This window comes from Plectrocnemia conspersa, unplaced genomic scaffold (genome assembly GCF_051122295.1).
Source record: "Plectrocnemia conspersa isolate PC_06_02 unplaced genomic scaffold, ASM5112229v1 ptg000002l, whole genome shotgun sequence".
In the NCBI taxonomy this organism is placed as follows: Eukaryota; Metazoa; Arthropoda; class Insecta; order Trichoptera; family Polycentropodidae; genus Plectrocnemia; species Plectrocnemia conspersa.
In genome coordinates, this window is record NW_028277166.1 from 13,855,507 (window position 1) to 13,882,841 (window position 27,335).

A 27,335-nucleotide genomic window follows, 5' to 3' on the forward strand; every position below is an offset into this window, starting at 1 on the left:
TTGCTAACTAATTTATATATGTTTAGAAAATAAACTGTGGCGAATATATTTTGACTGCGAAGTCAAACCCCTTTGGCTTCAAAACCCGAAAGAATTAAATTGAAATATATTTATTTTCATATATTAGCCATTCAAAATTACATGATAGCGTGTTCTTACATCACAATTCACAAATTAGGTAAACGTTATCTCGTATGTATACAACAGTGTGTATCAGAGAGAATAAGCATGCGCAGTACTTTTAAATTTGGCGCTTGCGTTCTACAGTCCTAGTCAGCTGCTCGAACGTTCGACTACCTAATATCTCAGGCAGTCAAGAAGAGTTGTCTGAGGTATTTGCTCGTGTAACGCACCTGGTGACGGCGTTGCACGATGGTAGCGGATTACGCAGGAGGGTAGTGCTATATACATATATCCAAGGTCGATGAAATGGAGCCGGGTTCGAGCGTTTTCCGGTAGATGCATCTCGGAAAATAGCCGGCGTCGACATGGAAACCGCAATGCGGCATTTCGATTGAGCACAAACAACACGCAAATGCGCGAAAACATGCCTTGAACGAGCGACATGAGGCGATGGGAAAACCAGAGCCATTTTCGTAAATTTGAGATCCAATTCCAGGTGAGTGCCTCGATCGTTATGTTATTTTTTAAATTGATTATTATGCAACAATAATTAAAATTAATTAAAACAGAATTGTAGCTTAAATTTAATATATTTAAATAAATTTTGGTATTTTAATTGCAAGCAGTAACTGTAATTTTGCAAAAAAAATAACTTACTGTTTGGTATGCTTATTTTATATTGTATTTCCTTGATTACGTATTTATGAATATTACACAATCTTATCAATTTATCTAAATTAAATGTAGAACATCAGTGCAAATGATTTTTTAAAATATATTTATAACCTTCCATCTATCAAGTATCGGCTAATATCGGTATAACAATAAACATATCACCTTCATTTCTTGGATTAAAAATATTGTAATATATTTCTTAATATAAGTTTTTTTAATCTAAACAAGTTTAGGTTTAATAAACTCATGTTTTCATCAATTCTTTAAAGCAGTTTCAAGGTATAAATTGGTAAAATACCATTCATTTACAACACAATAATATAAGTGCATGGATAAAAGAGTTGGAGTGCCTTTTAAATGTATTTACTTTAAATACAAAAATTATTTTCTAGATACTTTTTTCTCTCGTTTCTTTTCTAGTATATGTATTTTTAAAGACATTTGAACCATGATTTCCGTCGAGTAATAATTTAACTCGGATATAGATATGATTTCCAATTTGGAGAATTCAATAATGTTACTTCAATTTTACAATATGTAAGTTCAGAATTACAGCTAGGTGTTTTTGTGTGACTTGTACCGAAAGTTTAACATAACATTTAACATTACCTTTTTAAGACTATTATAATAAGTGTCAAGGAGAAAATCGAAAAAAATTGCTTCATATTTAAAGTAGCTTGTACATAATTAAATTATGAAAACGAATTTACTTAAAAATTATATGCCTATATTATGTTTTTCACAGCTATTTAGTATTAATCAAAAAAATCGAAAATACCATATTTTTATACTGATGATGAACATTTGATTTATACTCGGTTTATGATTTATATATATTTTATATTAGTAAAAATCTGTTTCGGCATCAAAAAAATAAAATTAGATTCTGAAGTTTATCTTCTAGGATAAAACCTTGTATAAATTATTTTTTTGTATTGAAAACTGTTAGAACAGAATTCAAGTTGATCCTAAAGGATAAACTTAAGATTCTGATTTTATTTTTTTGATGCCGAAACAGATTTTTACTTATATAAAACGTATATAAACCGAGCATAAATGTTCATCATCAGTATAAATATATGGTATTTTAGAATTTTTCGATTAATACTAAATCTTTGTGAAAAACATAGCCTATTTATATATGTATTTATTTAGGTTTATTATGACCCAAACTTGGCGGCACTTTGGTAATATTGGCATAACGGACACTCTTCTCGTGCAAACTCTGGCTGGCTCGCATGCCAGTACGAGCCCGCGCCCCATTCACTTGTGAACAACATGTAACTGTATTAATATTCAGTAAAAACACTACTGCAGAGGCTCAATCTGTCTTATTGCCACCCGTCACCTCCCGTCGCCAAACCTTTCTATTGTGTTTGACTTAGATCTAGTATATTCAACTAGTTAAAGCCGCTACACGCATTACTGACTTCACTGATATGAGTCGTGTGGCACATAACTAGTAATGATATAAATGTTGAGTCAATTATAAAAAAGTGCAGAAAAGTTGTAGATCGTCTTAAATGTGGTTAGCAAACAAACATATTTTAATTCAAGTGCTAAGGTCTCCAATCAAAATAATTTTCCTAATTATTTGAAGGCAATAAAATAAATTATGTTTTTCAATATTAAATGGACAATATATTACAACAGTTAGTTATAATATTAGAATATGTAAGTAAAACAGTAAGTTTTTAATAAATAGTCAGTAACTTTTTGATAAATGTTTAGTAAAGCTCCGATAACTGCTACTAATTGGCCATAGCGACAATATCAGATTTAATTATTTTTAATTACATTTATTCTTAAATTCACAATGATATTCAAGGGAAAATGAGATTTAAGTATATATATTTTATAATCGATTTTTACAGAATAATTTTATATGTATTTTAACAGCGAATATTATCGTTCTCTGTTAAGGTGCATTTCATATAAAAACCTAAAATATCCTTTAATAATTACAAACCATAAAACGACTATCCATGACTTATAATACTATTTAATAAAAGTGATTTTTTAATATTTACTTAATGCTAAAAATTGTATGGTTTTTCTTTCCACATTTTATCAATATTTCCTTTTAATATGATATAGCGTTTTATATGTCATTTTGATATATATTTGACATAGATTTAACATAAATTTCATTCACATTAGTTAATATCATTCAGAAAAAAATCTATTATGTTTCTTGGTATTATGTCATTCATATCCCTAATATATATACATAATATGTATTACACATGTATATATATATTGGGTATATAAATATATGGAATTCCTAAAAAAATTCTAATCTTAAGATTTTATTTAAAAAAAATATATACATTATTTTGTAGGACTATATTTTTTTACTTTAGTGTCTAAAACTAATTTGTTGATTTTAAGTTGATTTTCTAAGTTCATTATAATTATATGAATAAAATTAGTAAATTTATATAAAAATCTTCAGTTGCGATATATTTACTTGATATGATTAGCAAGTTCATTGTTTAATAAAATATTACAGATTTCATTAAGAGATGTCTCTAAATATTTTCACTCTTAATATTTTTAAAGACTTTGGTATAGAAGTAATTTGGATACAACTACACCTATATATTTTGTTACCAAAGAAAGCTCATTTTATGTCCAATCTTTTAAGACTAATAATTTGTTTGAAAATCATTGTTTAACTTATTTTAACACAGTTCTAATAAGCTGATTTTTAGATTAATAGGGTAAGTTATTTTTCAGAAATTAACAGCTTTATATTTGATTTCATTAAAATAGTGCAATGAAAAATACTTGAAGAAAAATGTCTTTAATAATTAATATACTATATAATATTAAGTAATTATTTAAAAACGTAACTGTAAAGTACTGTGACCATTTGAAGCTACTGATCTGCCTTAATGTTTCATGCCTGATTCGTAATGCCACCTGTCGTTCACTCTTCAAACTACATATACACTACTGTCAATTTACTGGTCAATAGAGCAGTGTTTAGATTGTTTATCGAACTTTTTAGTTTTAATTATGACACACATAAGAATGCTAATAAAATTTAAAAAATCAATTGAAATTTAGATCATAAATTACTTAAATCACATACTTAGTTAATATTAATGTTATTAAATATTTCCAGAATGTGGCTCGGCTGGGCATGTCGACGAGCAGCTCCCATAGGAGCTATTGTAGTCTCCGGCATAATCATATTGAGTTTGTTACTGCAGTGGGGAATACTCTGTACAAACTTCCAAGCCTTAAAATTTATAAATAATATAGTAAGTCATTGTTAGATATAATAATAATTTAGTACTATACATATTAATATTTACATTTTAAATTTTCAGTGTTTAAACTACATCGAAAGCGAAGTCGTAGGTAACTTGTGTGATTCTCTCTGCGTCGAAGTATCAGTGGAAGCTCTATCGTGTCATCCGACCAATAAAAGAGACGGTGTGATCTTTAGCGTTTTATGGAAAGGTAAACGTATATTATATAAGACTCCGAAGAAGACTATGTTGTTGGAATTTGAGTTGTTGCATTGGATGGATGAAAATGAAAATAAAAAATATCCTAATGAAGAGGAGTTTTTGTCAATGATTAAGAAATTGGTTTTGAATAGAACTAATTTAACAGTATCGGACGACGATATTAAAAAACTGAGTACATTGCCTGGAGAAGAAGATATGAAAATAACGACTAAACGAACGACTGTAATGGATACTATTTGGTTATTGTTGCAGGATGATGATTATCTGAATACGGCGTTATTTGAAAGTAGTCGCATATTTCCAAAACATATTGGAACTTGTGGACCGTTGTATGCTGTTGAATACACCGAATTAGCTAAAGGTAGTTCGGCTCTTTTTTCTTTGGAAGATAGTGATGAAGAATGGGAGAGGAGGACCCAAATAGCCATTTCAATATTTGATCTTTTAGAGAAAGTTGACCGTGCAAAACTTCAACTATGCGACGTCCAATTGAAGAACTTTGGTGTTTTGGAAGGTAAAATGAGATATTTGTCACCTGGTAGTGTGCGACTCAGAGGAAACAAACCAGAACACAGAATGTGCAAAACTGATCATGATTGTGGATATCTTGATTGTAAAGCTAGATGTAATACTACAAAGGCTCGGTGTGAACAATCGATAGAATCGGATAATCTTCAAATTGTATGTGAAAAGATCTATTTAGGCTGGACTGCAGCTGGACGAGTGATACTACCTGGATTGTTAGTTTCGACAAAAGCATCATCGGTACTTGCCGCACTACTGCGTCAGTGCGCTAGCTCTAACTCCGTCCCGCACAAATCTTCATTTCGTCAGGCTCTGTACAATACTTTGTCAAGAAAAAATTAAGCTAAACAATCTTGTTGTAAAACATCTAAGGTCAATTATAAAAATAAAATAACGATCTTGAAATAAGAGAGTTAATGAACTGGAACTCTCAATAATAATAGGAAATCGATTGGAATTTCTAGGAGCTAGAGCTACGTTTGGATTTTCTCTTATCCATTTTAAACACCTATAAAATATCATTTATTAACTATAAAAATGTTAATATTCACATTAGAGCTGAAATTCATATCAATAAATGATATAACACCTAATTGATATGGTCATAATCTATATTTTTTGAAGTAATCTATAATTGAGCATTAGAAACATAATATAAATATTATATTAAATTTCTTAGTATTTATTTCTTATCAGTTTCATAAAATTATCAAAGTATTGTTAAATTAAATAATTACATTTTTAAAAATATATTAATAAACCATGATTAATATACAATATAATATGCAGATTTAAAGTTTTCCTAATTCAATTTTCTTCCATTAGAATCTAGATAGAATTAATAAAAAATTATGTGATAGATTTTGCCTCTTGCGAATATTCGCACAAATATTATTATATTAGAACTTATTAATTGTTATATTTCATGATGTTTGAATTATAAACACAATTCTGACAATTTTTAAATTTATATAAATATGAGCGTTATATTAAACAATATGACCTAATTGATGAGTATCATAACAGTTTTAGGCTCATACTTTCAGAAATTTATAGTAATCAAATTGATAATATTAAATTATCAAATAATTTAATAAATTATACTAAAAGTAAATCATTATTTTAGATATCTAGATCAACGATAATTTCAACTAATATGCGCTCAAACTATATACAAAATAGATCTTGTGATCTGTATTATTGTGATTTCTTAGTATATTTAATACAATTATTGCCTTCAACTCTTTATTAACAAAATGTATTGGGGTTAAACGTAAAGCTGTATTTAAATACAATTTTATGGTATTGCAGGCGAAATTATGTTTATTTTTTAACGTCTGAATAAACATATTTTTATTGATGTAACGCATTTATCTTTATAAATATTCCATAATCTGTATTATTCTTTTTAAGTTATAAGGATCTCAAAATACTCAATTTATGAAAAATAATATTGCCTAATTTTAATATGATAATGAACACATAATGTGTAAAAATATATTCACAAATTATTTCACGTTAATTAAAATGTAAATACTTTGAAGCAAGCAAACTTTCACGTTAAAGGACCAAAACCCTCACGATAAAAATATTTTTAAAAGAAAACTTGTAAAAAATACTAAAAACTTGTACTGTATATTCATATACATCAACACTCATTAATCATGAATTATCACTTTAGAGACTGATAAAAATGTGTAAAAATAAGATTGTTAAGACGTTGAAGAAGTGCATTCTGTTTTATCATAAATATAATATTAGCGATATCACGTACAATCATGTATACCTAAATCTAGAAACACTATATTTATTATACGAACTAATAAAAAGTATTAAATAAAATATTTTCAAATTAATAGATAATAATATTATTTTTTCAAAAAATGTTGTTCAGGTATTAAAATAAAGAAAAAAAGCAATTAAGTATTTCATTTCATTATTTTTATTTCTGTTGTGCGAGATGCCATTTTGCTACAGTCGATATAAAAGGCTGAGAGCGAAATATTAGAGAGTGGTTGTCCTCTGCTCTGAGTGCTGGCGGATGAATGATGTCCTCGGGAAGGTCAAATAATGCAAGTGTTGAATATCAATGGTATTTTTTCTGTCGCCCGATGGCGTATTATTTGCGCAGACTATAATGCACAAAAGGGCAAGGATTCTCTTTTTTCACAAGGGTCATAATAACGTTGACACGTTGCTTATGCATTTATTAATGTCCAAAAGGATTGTTTTTTTTCTTCTGGACATACTTTACCGCGGTGATCGGATCAATGTTAGTTTATTATGTTACTTGTCGTTATCTTTCTTGCGGGTTACCATTTGTTTAAGTTACGCAATTGTCAAATTATATTCTTGTAATTATCGTTTGGGTAACATTAGGATTAACTGCACGAATATATGAAGACCCCCTCCCCACAATTTAATTACAATAATCTACAAAAGGTGCCATTTCAGTTTAAGTAAATACTATTTTAGCAACGGGATGGTGACGGGTGGCAATTAGACACAGATGGCGACTCAGCTTCACCACTTGGTTGTGCCCAATCTAATGATCGAAGTGAAAAGTTTGTTTTCGCTTTAATCTGTATCTAATTACCACCCATCACCATCCGATTACCAGAAGTAAATAGCGCGAAAGGAATAAAAGTCATGTTAAGCCGTTCATTAAGAACTTTTAAAATAAATTTCGAAATATTTTATTTACTAAATAAAATAAACTTATAATATAATATCCACTTTTTGTCTTTTTTTTCACAAAAAAAAACTTAAAAATAAAAGCTAACGAGGTAGAAGGCGTAATCCAAGGAACTGGCGTAAGAAATAATAAGCACTATAAGCATCTGTGTTGTTGACAACCGCCGTTGATAACGCCGGGCCTGACGCCCGTGTCCGACTGTACGGCGGTCAACGATACAAGAATGGGCACTAAGCACGCGATCGGGTTGGTCCACGCATATTGACCATAATAACAGTTTAACTGGCAATGTTATAACATATAGTACACCGAAATAGTACTTTGATGCAAGTTTATTTCACCTTGCATCCTAAAATTTGTACAATAAAAAAACTTCCGTTCTTAAATGAGTATCGTCAAAACAAAATATACATACAAAGTGCACTGAATATGTTATTTGTTAAAAGTAATGAAAATAAATTATCAACGTTAATTAGTTTTGATCTACCATTTCATATCAAAAATAAAATGAATAGCAGTTGTTCGATATTACCCCGCCACTTAAAATAAAATAATGAATAAAATAAACAAATGAAATTATAATTCATTAATAAGAAAGAAAAAAACAAACAACATGTTTTAATTAAACTCCGTCACTTGAAAAATAAAAATAATTGTTTTGTCTTAGTCGGGACATCTGAATTTTTGACTATTGGCAACATCGCGCTAGTAACGTCAAATCGCCTGATTGAGCCGGCCAATGAGCGGCGGCCTCAGGTCGCCTTCATCGTTTCGCCGCGATGGACGGTACACGGCGGGAGGTCAGAGTCTGGTGCGACGGATGGTAATATCTCACTCATTCCATCACAATAAAACGACTTTCATTAATCAAATCTCAATGTCGACCACAATTCTCGAGCTGCCGCTCGTGTGTGTTCACATTAGCAATCAATTATTTAAACTTGTATCGACCGTCGACTTATAGACACATTATTTTAACACGCCATCTAATGTGTCGGTTATTATGCATGCATATTTTTCTATGAATCATACATTCTATTATTATATATTATTGCAATGTTCGAATGCTAGATAAAATGTAATGTTTCATACTTATTTTTTTTATTTTTAATGATTATGATAAGAGTAGCTGTGATTTATCGTGTTACTATACAGCCGTCCGGGATGTTGATAATATTCAACAATTAGTTATCATATTTCACTCTTATAATATATATTCTAATGTACGCAAATGTTACCAGTTGATCAAAAAAGTTTTAAATTAAGCATATCTGATATTAATGGCTCTAGCATATATGCCAAATCAAGGTCCACATTATTTTTAACCTTATAATATGATTCCTACCTAAAATTTAAATATTATACATTTTAGGTACCGACCAAACTATCCATAACAAATAGAATACATATAGTAAAATTAAAATATAAATAATAATTATTAACTATCAAAAAAGGTGTAATAGTATTAGTCAAATTGGATTACTTTTTGATGTGATTTCAGATGATCCTGTCCTTATTTAACTCCTTTTGATTATTTTTAAATGCAACATTACAACTCTATCACTTCTTTTATTTTTCTCGTAATTAATCGCTGCCAATAAATTTGTACAAATTTAGAATGTCATCGCTTAAATTAACCACAATGCTATTGTTTTCACTAAAGTCGAGGTAAAGCTTTTCATGGAACAATTACATTCCAATAAAAATATATCTGCTGTTTTTATTCTCACGATTTTTCATGTTTCATAAACTATTATTAAATTTACAGAATAAAATATATTTGCTCAAAAGTCATAGATTGATAAATTATGATGAATTAATAAAATTCACATAATAAAAAAATCTAGCTTAGAAAAATAATAATATAATAAAAATCGTACACATCTGTGTCCTTGTGCCATTAACAAAATAACGATTTAAAATTTCGTTCAATAATGTTTAGCTATTATATTAACAGTCTTTACGCTGACGCATAACTTTCAGCAATCAAAGGGTTAAAAATGACGCATTTCAGCAATCAAAGGGTTAAAAATGATTCTTGTTTTTTATTTAAAAATATTGGTATAGATTCTCGAGAAAATAAATATATAAGATATTATTGCTAAAACAGCGAAGTGCACACATTTAAGCAACTGCAATACCATTACCTTAAAAAAAATTATGATACTTAAAAACTTTAAGCATATGAGGAATATGTCAGACTTCAAAAACATTGAATCTATTTAAAAAAATAAGGATTTTTTGTCAGTAAATACCAAATTAATTGATCCTTAGGTGGTTAAAAATTTTTAACTAATGTTCAATTGATTTTAAAATTTGTATTATTTGTATTATAATTTTGTCGGGGAACCGGGGTAATTTAATTTTGATTGATTTTAGCTAATTTTCAAGCTAAGTTCCTAAGTCATTTGTATAGGATCACTTTTGCATGACAATAGTCTCTAATGTTTTATTATTTTTAGTCCCGATAGTATTGTAAATTTTTTTTTAAAGATTCATTGTAAATATCTCCAGATTTTTCTCTAAATTGTACATTCCGAAGATTTATATTACGATTACATCAAGGGCTATAATATATGTATGTATCTAGATATTTTACATATCAAGAAACACAACTTATGCTCATTTAGAGAAAAATGTTTGTTTTTGTTGTTTTTATTACTGCTTAATACATTTTTATTGCCTATTGTGTCATTCTAAGAAAAATGCATAGTTTAAAGATCAAGTTTCTAAATATAAAATTGCAGACATTAAATTAAAGATAAAATATTACATGCTTTTTTTTCTAATTTTTTTGTTTTACATTAATAAAATATAAAATAAATTCAAATCATTGAATGTTTTATGTAACGATTATCTTGTAACGAAAGCATGAGTACACTTTTTAATGTTATCGTTGCAATGGAATAAACAATCAAAGAACTATTTATTCCATAAATATAATACTAAAATTTGTTCTTTATTATTTAATGCTAATTTAAATACCATAAGGTACATACATATATAATATTTTGAAGTGTGTACTGACATACAAAACTTCTACGTATCTCATTATTGATTATTTCATTTACAATTGTATGAGAAATACTCAACTGTTTTCATGAACTTATGCTATTAAATTTCCCATTGTGCAATTGCCGTTGTATTAATATATTTTATAATATACTAATGATCGTTATTGATGATGATCGTTTTTTTTATGACTTGTTCCTAATTAGTAGATACTGCGTCAAGTACGTGTACACTTCTGCCAGGAGTGATGTAAGCTGTCAATTATTTACTCAATGATTACTCAAACCATGGTCATGTTTATTTTTTGCAATTTGTTTGTCGAATGCTTCTGACGAAACTATTCGATTTTCAATATATTTATAGATTTGGGTACCTCGTACTTTAACAACATTATTGTATATAAAAGCAATACTTTGAACTATAATAAAATTATATTTATAAAAGTTATCTACGTATTAGTTTTAATATCACATTTATTTTTATTTTTTGATGTTTCAGCTATGATATGGTCCACTTCGGTCATGCGAATTCTTTGCGTCAAGCTAAAGCTCTCGGCGATGTGTTGGTAGTCGGCGTGCATACAGACGAAGAGATTACTGAACACAAGGGACCTCCAGTTTTCACTCAGGAGGAACGCTACAAAATGGTTCGTGCTATTAAATGGGTCGATCAAGTGGTCGAAGGTGCTCCATATGTGACTACTTTGGAAACGCTCGACCAGAACAACTGTGATTTTTGTGTTCATGGAGGTATTTCATTATTAGGGCGTAGTGTAAGTTCTGTCCACTTTTGTACTGTACCTTTAGTAACAATACCGTTTAATGTCATTTTAATAATTTTGAAAGTTGAGAAATAATTCTGATATATAAAAATGTTTAACTTTAGCTGAGTGAAATAAATATTTTATGGATGGTTTTAAACTTGGCTTAATCTATTCACTTACTATTACCAAATATAATTTTGTTTATTGAAAATTCAACATTTTACAAATAATAAAAGATTTTCGTTTTATATTAGTATTAGATCTACAATATAGGAGTGTCATAGAAACGAAATTGACATTGCTAAAATTATGCTTTGGAAAAATATAAATAAATCTTAGCACTTGTTAAAATGTAATAGAATATTAATAATAATCCATATAGGCTATTTTATTAGTATTTATTTACTACTTACATAATGGCATATTTGACAGTGGGAAATGTCAATGACAAGGTTTTTTTAATGACTCCTGTCATTGCATATTTAAAGTCCAGCACAATATGTTTTTTTTTATCTTTGTTCTGTTGATGAATATTGACGCTTATTTCTATATTTGATCCTTACATAAAATTGAAAAAGATTGATAAACAATGTCCAAAAAAGGCACTAAAGTATAGTAAACAAGTGGTGGGCTCTGATTAGTTAAACATACATATCTTTATTTATACAATTAAATATTTTTCAATGAACATATTTTTTTCAAATTGCATATTTTAACTTATGCAAAATTAAAAATAATGTTTTGATTCTATGCCACTCATATAAATAACTATGATATTATTGCTGTCGTTATGCATCATAATTTTTTAAAGTAAGTTCATAAATAGATAAGATAGACCTTTTTGTGTCACAATGTGTATTACATATCTACGACCGTAATACTGTGTATTTATAGATTTAAAAAAGGTCATAAACATTCGGAAAGTACAAGTTGACCCTTTTCACATCCCTAAAAGACCTCAATGTCGTAATTTTTTTAGGTATTAATCTTGATACTTATTTTATATTTTATTTGCAAACGACATTATGTATGAACGTAGTGACGGCCCTGGCGCCGCTCACGAAACAAAAAATGTTTTTGTGCTTCTAAAACTCGCTATTCAGTTTATCATACTTTTTAATGCTTCTTCATAGATAACTATAGACCCAACACGGCTTGTAAACATTTTTCTTAGCGTAAATAATAGTTTCTTGTGATAAAAAAAAGTCTCGTGCGGCACTAGACTTTTTTCACAGGTAAAAATCGAGTTGCTCCTCCCCCCATACATATCAACACACTACATTTAAATATTATACGCTTGACTGCTTTACCATTAATTCTTTCAAAAATAATTATAAAATTTATAATAATTCAAATTAACTACATATCAACATAGTAGTTGCTTATTGTATTATAATTATTTAATAAATTTACACTTAAAAAATAGTAGATCAACGCTGAAAAACAGCGGCGAAAACGACTGTATGGTAACCACAGAACAAAGAATATAATAGTAATTAACCAAAGTGTGCACAGAAGAGCGACGAGGTGCAGAGAGTAAAATATATGGTTATCATGAGACTATCACCGAGTCGCTCTACTATAAGGAGAGCTAAACATATTTTTTAACCCTTTGCTATGCTAACTTATAAAATATATCATTAAATTACATTGCAATCCCTTCTTAATGAATGTAAAATTATCATTTATGTGAAACGATATAAGAATATATTTTGCAGTTTTAAACATTAATAGAAATAACGTATTTAGAACCCCTATGCAAATAATTTATAACTAAATTCAACATAAAAAAGTAGGTGTGTTATAGTATTTTTAAGTTTAAATAAATAAAGATTATTTTCAAATATCATCCGCTAGCTTTACGAAATAATTTTTAGTATTCTTTAATTCTTATCATGTGTACGCTGTTGCTTAGATTTTTTAGCAACATAGTTTGAAAATTTTTGAAGGAAATGTTACACTTTTACTTTGATTAATTGGCGCCTCAGGTGATCACCTGTGCAGCCTGCCCCCCCAGGTAAACACAAGAATACATATATGCGTAAATAGGAGATTATCAATTGGTGCATTAGTGTTTAGTTTTGCTTGCAAGACCCTCGAAAATTACAACATGAGAAACACTCCATTATTTATCCATGATCGTTTCTCATACTACTTGATAAAGTTCACGTTTATCTTCAATAAAAGTTTATTTATAAATTATTACTATATCTCATTATTTTTGTATTACATGTGTATTAAAAGTAGACAGAACTTATTTGTATAATAATAAATGTATTACAATGAATCTAATTTTTTTTGTCATTGTTAGATGATATAACAGTGACCGCTGATGGTATTGATACTTATCATCTCGTTAAAGCAGCTGGACGTTATCGGTATTTATATTAATTTTTTTAATAATGTGTATGAAAAATTATTACATATGAAAACATACTTACAGGGAAGTTGAAAGAACTGCCGGAGTGTCTACAACAGATCTAGTGGGAAGAATGTTGTTACTCACAAGACAACATTTCCGGTAATTTTACATATTCACATAGCACATCTTGCACAAAAATTCATATTAATTTTGTATATTTTATTTAAGGCGAGGAGATCTAGAATATACAGTTGGAAAGAATTCTTCGGCTAGCGGCATTGAACAAGAGTCAGCAATAAGAAGTCCTTATACGGGATGCTCTCAATTTCTACCCACAACACAAAAGATAATACAATTCAGTAATGGATTAACGCCCAAACCAACCGATCGAGTCATTTATGTTGCTGGAGCATTTGATTTATTTCACGTCGGACATTTAGATTTCCTCGAAAAAGCCAGTGAACAAGGCGATTTTCTGATCGTCGGTCTGCATACAGATCTTGAAGTTAATCGCTATAAAGATTGCAATTTTCCTATCATGAATCTACACGAGAGAGTTTTGAGCGTACTTGCTTGCAAGGTATCTATTATTTTACTCTTTAGATTATTGTTATTCATGTTGTATTAATTTATCTTTTTTTTATTAGTACGTACATGAAGTTGTTATTGGTGCACCATACAGCGTAACAGACGAGCTAATGTCACATTTTAAAGTGAGTGTCGTCTGTCACGGTAAAACGCCCATAGCACCGGATAGAGATGGATCGGATCCGTATTCGGCGCCGAAGAGAAAGGGTTGCTTTAAAGAGATTGATTCTAATAATAAAATGACGACGGAACATATTGTTCAAAGAATAATCAAACATCGGGTAGAGTTCGAGATTAGAAATCGGATGAAAGAAAAGAAGGAGATTAATCTCGTGAATTCACTCAGCAATAAATAAACAACGAGAATATTTACATGTTTACAAATTACGATAAAGCTTTGCGTTTTTGTTGTGCCAATTTTTACCATTAATGTTTTTAGGAAATTCAAAGCATAGTCATACACAACACCAAAGATACAGATATAATGTATAAATGTTTTTTTTTGTTATTTGCACTTTGACCATCTTATTTTTTTATTTACATTCCATAAAAAATTAAAGAACCTGTTAATAATATTTTTTTATGTTTGGTAAATTCAAAGTGCATAACTTTTTTGTATTTAATGACGAATTATTATAATAATTATAAAAATGACAAATTATGCTTACAAACATTATATATATAAATATATAAAATAATTGTTGAAAATTTATTACAAATTGTAATATAAAAGGTGACAAACTCATCAAGCATATACCTAGAACGGGTCTAGTGATTATGACAAATATTGTATAATTAAAGCGACTTTAGAATTTCTTTATTTGTTACGTTTTTAGATAATTTTTCAATATAATGTGCCTTTTATTGATTAGGATTTTTTTTAAATACGGAAATTAATGTAAAGGTTTACAATTTTAATTAATATTGTACAAACCGAACGTCTGAATCTTTTAATGTAAAAGCACAAAATGTATCGGTTGAAGTGTCACATTATTAAAATGTTATTATGACAAATGTCTGTTACATAATTTTTCAATTTAATTTAACAAATGATATTACAAATTATTCTTTGTTACAAATTTATGTTTGCTATTTTCTTTATTTATTTATATGCATATGTATTTTAATGTGTGCATTTTTTATATATTTATTTTCATTTAATGCATACTTTACAAAATGCAATTATTTTAATGTCTAGTACAATTCTGTGTGTCATAAGTTTTGTAAATTTTTTATGTGCCTGAGTGCATAAGTGTTAAATCATATATCCCTATAATAATATATTTATTTTAACTTTTTTCGCAACAATAGCAATTTACATTGTAAATAAATGTAGTTCAGATGCTAATTTAGATTTTATATTTATCAAAAATAATTCTACTTAATTTATTTTAAAATTCACAAATATATTTTTGTATTTTATTTTTTATCGCTGTACACTGTTTTATTGACGTCGCTCTGGATAATAAAAATGTTCAAATATTATAAAATGTTTATTATGTCATATGAAGAAATACAATTAATAACTTGCGTAACATATTATTTAAGTTATATAAATTCACAAAAATATTAGAATTATAATGAGCAACTCGCATTTATATAATGCATATGTAGAGTGATTAGCTGTTCTTTATCTTTAACGCGACTCAAACACTAGAGTCACTTTACGGAGGTTGCATTTTGGAATGACGAAAAGAAAGTAAATGATACAACGCAAAAGAAGAATGTACAGTAGAACGGCGAACATGTTTCTAGTTAAATTTGCATTTGGAAAAGTCCATTTCGGGATGTTGTTCCATAAACCTGAAATAATTAAAAAAAATGCATTAAACAAAAAGAATAAAATAAATAGTATAACAGAGTCATACTTTTTAAGCACATCTTGCTTTTTCTGCTCGTCACTAGTGGGAAGTCCCATTTCTTTCTGTCTTTGATCGTACATCATTTTTTCAACAAGACCTCTAGTGTCATCGTCTAAATCGGATAACTTGGATGGTGCTGAAATTACAATGGATAGATTAATAAAAATATATTTTTACATAAACATTATTTTACATTACCTGGATTAATTTTCTTCGTTGAGATTTCTGGATCGGTCATCACAAGCTGACTCCACCAATTCATTTTATTGACCTTAAAAAGTGAATAAATTTAGTGTTAAACTTTATTTAAAGATATATAATTAAGAGGGTAATTTTTAAATACCTTTTCAATATTAATCAGTAAGTTTCTACCGTCTTGGATAACCCACGAGCTATCGTCTACTTTGACATCGTACGGCAAGTCTCCGTCTATGATTGATTCAGGATGATTTCTTAATCCAATCTTGAGATGTTTTTTCGATATGATTACAACAACATCTCTAGGACGAACTGTTACATGCAATGGCACACGAAGCTGAAACAAAGAAAAATATTTGTTATAAAAATGGCCAAGAGATGTCACTATAATATAGATCCCTATATATTAGTATATATTAGTTTTGAAGGAAGATTAAAAATATTTATTAATAAGTATTAGGGAGCTTTAATATATTTAATTATTCAGTGGGAATTATTATAATTTTAAAAATCTGATTTCAACTCATTTCTTTAAATAAATAAATAATAAATTGACAAAAGCGAAGGAAAATATCAGCTAATAGTAAATTGATATTAGGACACTATTACTAATTTTTAGATATCATCAAAATTAAAAGAAGACTTCCATAGGCAATAAAATTTATTGCACACAAAGAACTACATAAGTTATTAAATAATAATATAAATAAATAAATATTCAATGAGTAAAAATGCATATTTACCCATAAGTAAGCAAACGTGACACATGTGATATTACATACAAAGAAATACATCCAAAATTCATGTAATCGCCAAGAACAGTGGTAAATTAAAAAAAAATATAATAGATAAAACAGTATTAATTTTAGAAAAATATACACATAGAGCGAAGCAAAGCATACTTATAAAAAGGGCGATAAGATAATCATCTCGACAACAGTACTACCCTGTGTTCTTACACATGCCGGAACGGCCTCTCAGGGCGACCGACAAAGAATTAAAGGCACTTAATGATCACGCTTTGAAAGATGCATTTGTGCATTGACTGTTGAAAATAAATATATTGTAGTTCCAGATAAAAATAATAATATAATGCCTTTTCTGCATCTGAATATTTAATTTGAGATTAGTTTTTTTAAACCAAAGCTGATTGATATGTACGAATAAATTTTAACGCTCCGTTAATAATGACCACTGAAGCGAAGTTTTCACGATACATTAATTACAACCAAAAGATACAAAGACCGAAAAATAAATAATACATGCACCAGACCTTTGTGTGAGATTTTTGATCCGGATTAAAACCAGCGGGTTCGATAAACCAACTGCCATTTTTTTAATCAAACCTACAGGCCATTAATCCATATCCGCCGACATGTAAATTCATTACATAGATACTGAAATTAATGAGACACGCGACCAAGCAACAGTCACGAGATTTCTTAACAAGCCTAATTGATAGTATTTTTACATTTTGACAGATCAGAACTTTTCACTGCGAAAGTACCATGACCTCTATCCAAATACGATCCAGGAACTTTTTTAAGGACATTTTTAATCACGGTCTTCTCCGCGGTTTTCCTCCAAACACGCGCAATTGAGCAGAACCAGTATGCACATCAGAAATCGGATATGCGGAACTAGAAGGCCGATCGAATCGATAATAATAGATGCATCTTCGTGCGAAACGTGGGCGAAGTTAATCACGAGCGTCCTTTTTAATAGTACATATAATCCCGTAAGAGCGAAGATAAAAAACTATGGAAATTTTCCGAACGCTTCTAGCCGCTAACGGTACGGACTTCTTGGGTTCCGGCGGTATCCTGGTCACTGAACTAATCTCGTTAAGCTATATGTATAATTTTTTGCAGGTCGCGGATGATCTCATCATCCTTTATCCGACAGAGGATGATGGCGTGGGACGGAGGAGGATCCGTTTGCAGTTAGCAACCAAGTTAACTTTGTTGCTAACTAAGAACAATGAAACGATTCTGATGGCAATTGTACTGTTGTATATTAAATAAGCTCATAATAAAGATCGTAAATAAAGCATGTAACATTTGATTTTTTTATTGTTGTGTAAAATAATATAGACATGAAAAATTTTATTAACGCAATTATTGCGTAACTAACTATAGGGGACATAAAAAATAATATTAATTAATTAATAAGGAAGAAAAAAATCATTAACAGATTTGACATCTCCCTGCGAACGTTTTAAAATATAAAACACGTGTCCACCAATTAACCCGCAGACGTGTATATTCGCGCGTTTGAAAAAATAGTGCTGTTTAATAGAAGAGATAAGTGCATTTAAATAAATACTTTGTTCCATAAAACGAATTACTTGTGGATTTATGTAAGGTGAATCTTCGGAAAATGATTCGTTGCAGACAGTGGCGTAGCTAATCCTTAAAATTGCCACCCCCCATACATTTTTTTTGCAGGGTCATAAAAGCAGCATTTCTTAAAAATAATAAATTGAAAATTTAAAAAATAAACTCTTGCTATTCGTAGATTTACATATATTTTAGTTTATTCAGGGTTAAGAACCACACTAGACGATTCCATCGCGAATATGTCGCCCCCAAGCAAGTGCCGCCCGGGGCGGCCCGCCTCTCCATAGCTACGCCACTAGTTGCAGAGAGTTATTCATAAGGTGTTCACTGATTTGACCAATGCTCGCTCGCACCTAATCTGTCCAACAGTAATGTATAAACAATTTGTTATTGCTCATTTAAATTGTCCTCAAAAAATATTCTTACGAAGTACATTTTGCTTAAAAGAATGGCTTCCAAGCTGAGGTATCAAGCATTTATTTAATTGGAAACACGTGTGGCATACAGCTATTAGCCCTTTGCATCAATAAATTTTGACAACAATATAACATTTTAGTGCAAGTTTATATATAAGGTTATTTTTTATGAGTTGGTGTTTTTAGTAATGTTATATTTTTATGATTATATTTTTTTTACATTTTTACGAAAGATTTTTTTTATATCATATTTCTGCTTGGTGTCACTTTAAAAAGACAATAAGAATGTCAGAGATTTTAGAACATTTTTGATCAAAAAAGTTAGTAGTTAAAGATCTATTTTTACATTAAATTATTATGGCTGCAATAGCGTACTGGTAGAATGCCAAACGAATTATACCTTTTGAAATTAGCGCTATGGATAAAAAATACAGCCTGAGTTTTTTATACATATATTGATTGATAATATTATATATATATATACTCAATTAAAAATAAATAAAAACATTCGCTTTGGGCTAACGCCTGTACAATAAAATAATAATAATAAAGGTTTTATTTAAGCTATTAAAGTGATTTAAAAATATATATACAATAGCCTTAAAAAATCAGATTAAAAAATTAAGAACCACGTTACTTTTGTAAAGAAATATAATTGTAGATAATATTTCCAATTATCATAAAAATCTTTTCATTTATGGTCAATCTCATTGAACTATCATCTGTCAGATATCGATACTTTTATTGTAATGCGATAATTGGATAACTATATAACCAAGTATTACCTACTTCAAACCAATTTACATATTTTCACACGGAATAGAAGCAGAGAAAAATGGAAAAGTTCTATTTTTGTTCTGACCGGGCTCATTTCATTCCGACAAAACTTTTTCTACTGATGTAATTAGGCGAAATTCGAAACTTGAGCAGGGTCGATACGTTCGAAACGTAAAAAAAGTATTAATCGACCACAAAAATTGTGTAATTGAAAACCGCGAAGGTCGACCGTAAAGCGGCGCGGCAATTACTTACATAGATTGGGGCGATTGTATCGAAAGCGGATTTTAAACTAGTAGAAAGGTGGTGTTATAATTTTACGGTCGGGTTTGTATCGAATTAGCGGTGTACAAGCGGATTGCCAAACTCGGGATAAGATCGTTATTTTCCAGTCGATGTAGTGCGGTAGTCGTTTTGAAACAACACAAAAGAGCGGAGCTGTGACCTCAAGAGTTGTGCTTTTTCGCGAACGAATTTCGGCGACATTTGGTCAGTGGTCACGACGCGACCTCAAACGCGACAGATGTTTTGGACACTGAATCAGAACGGAGAGAAAGGTCAAAGACGAACATTAAGAGTTGTAAAATAAAAATCGAAATGTTACAATCGTTCAAGCGATTTTTAGTTCATGGATACATTAAAATATAAAACAAAGCATAATTAGGTACCAAAATTGTTTTCAATGATTCAAATTCTATAGTAGCAAAAGATTCTAATATACAATGTAAATAATAGGTTGTCATGTAAAAATACAATTAAATTCCTCATATTTATTAACTGAGTCGAAGGCAGAAATAATTAAATTGTTAAGTATACAAGAAATACACTAAGCACTAATAAAGTACAAAGGCGATAATTTTATTTTATGACTAAGAAACAATTGCACATTAAATTATTATTGTTATAGGATTAGGTAGAAGAGAAAAGGTTAGGTAACCATTTAATAAAATGCAGTAATTAATTAATTAAAACGAAATAAATTATTGTTAGAAAATACATATACTATATGATAAATGTCATATTTACAATATAATCTACGTAGGTGTATATGTACATATTTGTTGAAGTGTGTAAAACATACATACGTTATATCATAATTTAATAAATTCAATTGAAAATTCTGTCTTTAGTTATATCAATAAGTTTTTCTTAATTAAATATAACAGGAATACGTAATACTATAATATTGTATAATGGATTAAGATTTACTTAAAAAAATCTAATACTGATTTGAGATGACTAATATGGTTTTATAATGGAAGTAATAATGTAGCAAAAGAATTTGAAATAAAATTTATCTGAGCTATAAATGTAACTAATACTATAGCAATAATTTGATGTTATTTTGCGCGTTGTTTTAAACCTGGAAGATTCTCAGATTCCATGTTCAAAGACACGCCATAACATAATTTACTATCTCTACGAGTTAGCTGCAACTTGAGTGAAGGTGGATATTATAAGTGTCACGATTAGAGACTCCAATACGAATATTCGAAAACCGAATATATTGGTTCGATTTTTAACTATTTGTTATTCGAATATTTGCCATATTTATGTATAAGTATTCGTTCATATTTGTAGTAAAATATTTCAATTTCTAAAAGCACTAAACACCTAGTTATGTAATACCTGCACTACACTCCCTGGAAGCTGGCAAAGGTTGGCCAAGGACAGAGAATATAGTGGGTTACTTCGGGGCTACTTCGGTCGAGTTCGGTTCTGCCCGCTCTAAAATCTCTCGGAAGTTATCCGAGGTTACCGAGAACGGGAGGTAAAGTGGGGGTAATTCAGTCGACTTGGCAAGCTTCTAGCGCTTCCGAACATTGTCGGCAAAAGGACCGAAGTCGGAGCTGCTCTTTCGAGCGCGAGCGGTGAGATACTTCCCCTTTCGCTCTCTCGCGTGTTAAGTGACGAGAGTGAGAGAGATTATGATATGCTGTTTCGCAAACTGAGATAGAACGAGTAACTCGGTTCAATTTCAGTATGCGCGTAGGCGTTCTATGATTAACGCGCATGTTGAGCGCTGCATCGTGGTCAAGTTATAATACCACATGCTTATCGGGGACTTCAACAGACTCTTACTGACATCTTTGAATATTTTAGGGCACCAAAAGGGATTAATTATATTTTTGATAGTATATTCTTCCAACAGATATCGTTATCATATTTTTTTCATATAAAATTAAAGAATTAAAAAATAATTAGTGGTACTTGATTTTGTTAAAAAAAAATCGTTTCGAATATCCTTATGTATTTTCCTAGATCGGATTATATAAATGTCACACCATAACGAATTCTTATTTAGAATCGATGGTGACAAATTCTAGGATGGTCACATATGTGGTGTTCGTATTCTGAAGTATCATTTTTATGCCTTATGGCATTTTTCAAAAGCCGACAAAGATTTTGCGTAAATTGAATATTTACGACCGAAAAGTTTTCACTGATATTGTATTGGTGAGTGCCCACACAAACTTTTATAATTATCAGTAGCGTAATTTTAATAAAATGACAATTTAAAAATTGCGATTATTTGGCACATTTTGCGATCGCGCGCAAATATGCGGGCTGTACGTGACAGAAGCCGCCGTCCGGACGGCATATTATGCATTTGAGCACTCGGCATAAAACAAAAAGAGTTTATAATGCTGATGTCTGTGTCGTATATTTTATTTTTTAGATTAAATTAAGACCATCGTGGCCTAACAGGTTACCCTAATGCGCCACGATGGTCGAAAATAATATAAACACTAGTCCAGGTTGGAACTATACGAAACGTCTGAAGAGATAAAATATTCATTTAAAAGGTAGTCATCAAAACCCACGAATTTAAGGCGATCTCTTAAATAGCTAACTAATCGAATAACAAAATTATCACAAAATCCGAGATTCGAGAGTTTTTGCAGCAAAATCATGACTTCAATTTTGTCAAAGGCTTTTTCAAAATCTTCATTCTATACTCTTCAATAATAAGTTAAAACCATTTGACAACTTTATACTTGGTAAGCGTAAAATTTTAAAATTAAAATGCAAAATTGATTCCTAATATTTAGGGCTTCTAATGATACAACGTTTGATGGCTTAGCCGCGGTCTAGTTTTAAATCAGACTAAAAAAAATTAAATAAGACTATTTCTTTATCTTCAGCAGCTCGACAGGTTTGAGGGAAAGATTAAAAAATTGCATTTGGAATATGTTGGAGGTAAGTAATAAAAAGGTGCAAAAATAAGATCTATGAAAATATTATACATTTGTATAGATATGTCTACCTCTTTATTGACTCTCATCTGCAAAAGCAGAAATAGGCAGGATTTGCAACTAAAATGGATGGAAGATGGGGTATAAAAAAATGACGAGCCCAATACATCTATTTGTTAGATCTTTAAAATATTTTTCACTATTCTATTCTATCTGCCCTTGCGCGGCATCACTAACATCCGCAACACGAACAAGCACAACAAAAATACGCAAAAGCACACGACAATGACACAAATGATGCGCTCAACGCCAATCCTCAATCGCCGTCTCTACTCCGCGAGCGGAAAATCACGATCCGTGTTCTTGGCCCATTTGAAGGGCTATTATTTTACAGTCATTAAGGCGCGGATGAGACATTAAACATAAGATCAAAAATTAAACACAAAACAAAACAAACAGCACGAAGATACATACATCTACACAAATACACGGACATTAATTACAATAATAATACGATTGCGTAACTATTGGCACGATCGTTAACCCTTCGACGGGACCCCGACGTTTAACGATTATTGCCGCCCTTGGGCTTAATTAATCGAAATAAGCGCCATAACAAAAGGTACTTACTAGTACCGAATGGTCAGAAATATCTGACACCGCTGTTAGATTACGTGTACGTGGTCTTTATGGCGTGCGTACCCACAGAAATGCAATGTGAAAGAGCAACGCGCGATTAAGGACAAGTAGGTAGAAATCAATATCAAGGCCGTTTTTATGAAGAATTGTTATAAATACAATTAATTAGTATACACAGGGGTATAGCCGTAACGCTACCGAAGGCAATTAACTGAATTTAAGTTTAAAAGTATAGGCTAACGAACCCGAAATCGTGTGAAATTGACTTTATGAAGTTAATATACATATAACTGGAAGAGTAATTAATTTCCTGAAGTTAATTTAGGATAGATATATGTTTTCTTAACTGAATAAAACATACAATTTGAATTCGTTATTGCTGTGAATCTACAGCTGTAGCATAATTGGCAAAAGGCGTTAACCCAAAGCGTAACAGCGCATAAAAATAATTTAAACTAATGTATAATAATAATTTCAAGTAACAAAATAGTTTTACTGCTTGTACTGGTATTTTGATTTATTTTAATGATAAACATCGTTTCTGCCTTAAAAATGGAAATTTTTGACTACTATGATCAGATACGTAATATTGAACTTTTGTATAAATTCGTTTGCATCATGTGAGACGATGAGAATTCGATATTTTTTGGTACTTTAAATAAAATGTAAAATATTATCATGGTCACCAGTTCAGAATATTTTCGACACATAAGGCGTGAAACTTATTCCTCAAAGTTAATATGAATAGTTTGCTGTGTTTCCGGGCTTCACTTGAACACTTGGGAACAGTTGTATTCGACTCACACTGTACACTCTTATGCCTGCACTACTCTCTTAAAGTTATCCGAACCGAAGTTACAACTGAAGTCGGCCGAGGCCTACGACTTCGAGTAAGCGACCACACTGTCGCAAATTTCATATGCCGTCCGGACGGCGGCTTCTGTCACGTACAGCTGGCATATTTGCGCGCGATCGAAAAATGTGCCAAATAATCACAATTTTTAAATTGTCATTTTATTAAAATTACGCTACTGATAATTATAAATGTTTGTGTGGGTACTCACTAATACAATATCAGTGAAAGCTTTTCGGTCCTAAATATTCAATTTACGCAAAATCTTTGTCGGCTTTTGCAAAATGTCATAAGGCATAAAAATGCTACTTCAGAATACGAACACCACATCTGTGACCATCCTAGAATTTGTCACCATCGATTCTAAATATGAATTCGTTATGGTGTGACATGTATATAAACCGATCTAGGAAAATACATAAGGATATTCGAAACGATTTTTTTTAACAAAATCAAGTACCACTAATTATTTTTTAATTATTTAATTTTATATTAAAAAAAAATATAATAACGATATCTGTTAGAAGAATATACTATCAAAAATATAATTAATCCCTTTTGGTGCCCTAAAATATTCAAAGATATCAGTAAGAGTCTGTTGAAGTCCCCGATAAGCATGTGGAATTATAACTTGACCACGTGACCACGATGCAGCGCTCGACATGCGTGTTAACCATAGGACGCCTACGCACATACTGAAATTGAACCGAGTTACTCGTTCTGTCTCAGTTTGCGAAACAGCATATCATAATCTCTTTCACTCTCGTCACTTAACACGCGAGAGAGCGAAAGGGGAAGTATCTCACCGCTCGCGCTCGAAAGAGCAGCTCCGACTTCAGTCCTTTTGCCGAAAATGTTCGGATGCGCTCGAAGCTGGCCAAGTCGACTGAACTGAACCCCCACTTTACCTCCCGTTCTCGGTAACCTCGGACAACTTCTGAGAGATTTTAGAGCGGGCAGAACTGAATTCAACCGAAGTAACCCACTATATTCTCCGTCCTTGGCCAACCTTGGCCAACTTCCAGAGAGCGTAGTGCAGGCATTATAATATCGCGTTCTTCTTTCATAGGGAATATGCGGAGCGCGTGTCACTTCAATATTTAATTGGCGATTCGCGTTCTGTACAATACACCAGAGGCAGTACGAGGGTGATGCGAGAGAGGCACTTGCCTCAGGTGAATAATGGAAAGGGTGCAAAATCAGTAGCAGTGAATTGAAAAATTGCAAAAAATAATGAAAAAAAATACTATTGACCTCTGGTCAAGGATACGACAATGCGGCGAACATGTCTGGTGTTTATAAAGATGTACAAGATATATTTAATCGGAAAAATAGACAAGCCATTTACGTTCCCTGTGTGTCTTACAGCCTTAATTTGATTGGTAAAAATGCTGCTTCTTCAAATTCTAGCAAGATTACATTTTTTGGAATCGTGCAGAAAAGCTATACGTTTTTTTGAATTCCGCCAATCAAGGAGATCTGGAAAATATGACAACTTGACACTTAGCAATGTTGATTTACTGAGCCTTATTTGACCAGAAGATGATTCTGGACTTTATTCCTTCGTATTTTCTGATATAATCTTAATCATCAGTTTTTTCTGGATTCCGATTCAAGCAGTCAAATTTCAAATTCAGCATTTCCACTAAACAGAAGGTTGACCAGGTAAATAGGTTAAGGTTCTCTTCGACCAGACTTGTTAAATTGTACATGAGTCTATAACAATCCAACTATAGAAAGAGCGACCAACAACAACGACTTATAAACATTATTTATCGTTTAAAAATATGTTTTTGTGCAATAAACATAAACAAGTTATATCAAGATTCAAATTGTGCCTCACGGGTCAAATAAACAAATACTTTGGGGTATAAAACGTTCCATACACGTTCTCGAAGAAATTTACAGTATAGTCGAAAACCACGTTAAGATTGGACAACACATCTTCGACTCAATTGCGGATATACAGATACATCTATTTGCTTGCTTGTGTATTTAGTTACATTAAGCTTCTATATACAGAAGAGTAACTCAACTTATTTTAATACATACAATACTTGAGATGGTCTAAATATGAGAGTTAAGTTTATGTTAATTTAAAAAATATATTGTACAATAGTTTGCCATAAAATATGTTAGGTATCAGATAAAATCAATATTAATCAGAACTTTAACGCATCGTGTGATATTAATATAATTAACAATTTAACACACTCGATTAAGCGGAACAAAACCAGATTGTAACGTGGTATTAACCCTACACTATCGCATGGCAAGGGAGCTTTACAAGCAGAAAGCTCTACACGCGAAATTTTATCACCACGCCTAGCTTAAGAAACAGAAGCTACTGCATATTGCATACATACATTGTATCTTATTATATTTAATGCAAATTTCACCGCAAGTTGTTAGAGGCCAGTCCTTACGCATGCGACCTTAACAACTCATCGGCTGCACATCATACCATAAACGTTACAAAACCTTTTTTTCAATAAAAAAACACATTTATGATAATGATAAACCATTATGCAACGACGCAATTTGGATAATAAAAAACAACGTAGATATGCGTTTATTGGTGTTACGTGGACTTTGATGAAATGGACACATCACGTATTGACGAAGAAAAAATAAGGCCGCGTGTCGTCGAAGGTCTCCCTCCCCCCACCCGTCTCAGGTGAGTGACCTTCGCCAAACACCATCGTCGAACAATAATAAATCTTTCGCAATCAAGACTGAGCACCACAGATTGAGCGTTTCGTAACGCGAGCGGCGCCCTTTCGGTGCGGAAAGACGGATTCTAGAATAGATAGAGCAAGGCTTGCTCAG

General features: G+C 30.8%; 3 protein-coding genes across 4 annotated transcripts in view; 2 read left to right on the forward strand and 1 right to left on the reverse strand.

Moving 5' to 3' along the window:
* The first annotated feature begins 236 nt into the window (after nucleotides 1-236).
* aln (divergent protein kinase domain 1C) lies at nucleotides 237-7,552 on the forward strand. Of its 2 annotated transcripts, XM_088181588.1 has the most exons (4): nucleotides 237-619; nucleotides 3,929-4,067; nucleotides 4,137-4,641; nucleotides 4,729-7,552. In XM_088181588.1, the coding sequence occupies exons 2-4, from the start codon at nucleotides 3,930-3,932 to the stop codon at nucleotides 5,145-5,147; spliced, it is 1,062 nt and encodes a 353-aa protein (XP_088037714.1). In that variant the 5' UTR covers nucleotides 237-619; nucleotide 3,929; the 3' UTR covers nucleotides 5,148-7,552. The 2 variants fall into 2 exon arrangements, with proteins under 2 accessions (XP_088037714.1, XP_088037713.1); XM_088181587.1 differs by having other exon boundaries at nucleotides 4,137-7,550.
* A 650-nt stretch (nucleotides 7,553-8,202) lies between these two features.
* Pect (phosphoethanolamine cytidylyltransferase) lies at nucleotides 8,203-15,715 on the forward strand. Its single transcript, XM_088181589.1, has 6 exons — nucleotides 8,203-8,323; nucleotides 11,011-11,261; nucleotides 13,587-13,653; nucleotides 13,719-13,796; nucleotides 13,866-14,217; nucleotides 14,285-15,715. Exons 1-6 carry the CDS (start codon nucleotides 8,280-8,282, stop codon nucleotides 14,579-14,581), a joined length of 1,089 nt encoding a protein of 362 aa, XP_088037715.1. The 5' UTR covers nucleotides 8,203-8,279; the 3' UTR covers nucleotides 14,582-15,715.
* The window catches only part of nudC (nuclear distribution C, dynein complex regulator), a 68,834-nt gene continuing 57,204 nt past the window's right edge, over nucleotides 15,706-27,335 (reverse strand). The window contains exons 5-8 of the mRNA XM_088181590.1: nucleotides 16,431-16,622; nucleotides 16,286-16,358; nucleotides 16,094-16,223; nucleotides 15,706-16,028 (exon numbers count right to left, since the gene is read on the reverse strand). Coding sequence (XP_088037716.1) covers nucleotides 15,977-16,028; nucleotides 16,094-16,223; nucleotides 16,286-16,358; nucleotides 16,431-16,622 — 447 coding nt within the window. The 3' untranslated portion in view covers nucleotides 15,706-15,976. The remainder of the gene's footprint in view (nucleotides 16,029-16,093; nucleotides 16,224-16,285; nucleotides 16,359-16,430; nucleotides 16,623-27,335) is intronic.

Excerpts from the sequence above, each read along its gene's own strand:
- aln (XM_088181587.1), top strand. The coding sequence starts at position 3,930 with ATGTGGCTCGGCTGGGCATGTCGACGAGCAGCTCCCATAGGAGCTATT. Across the intron at positions 4,068-4,136 it reads TAAAATTTATAAATAATATA|TGTTTAAACTACATCGAAAG; the intron begins GTAAGTCATTGT and ends TTAAATTTTCAG.
- Pect (XM_088181589.1), top strand. The coding sequence starts at position 8,280 with ATGGACGGTACACGGCGGGAGGTCAGAGTCTGGTGCGACGGATG. Across the intron at positions 13,797-13,865 it reads CTCACAAGACAACATTTCCG|GCGAGGAGATCTAGAATATA; the intron begins GTAATTTTACAT and ends ATTTTATTTAAG. Across the intron at positions 14,218-14,284 it reads TGAGCGTACTTGCTTGCAAG|TACGTACATGAAGTTGTTAT; the intron begins GTATCTATTATT and ends TTTTTTTATTAG.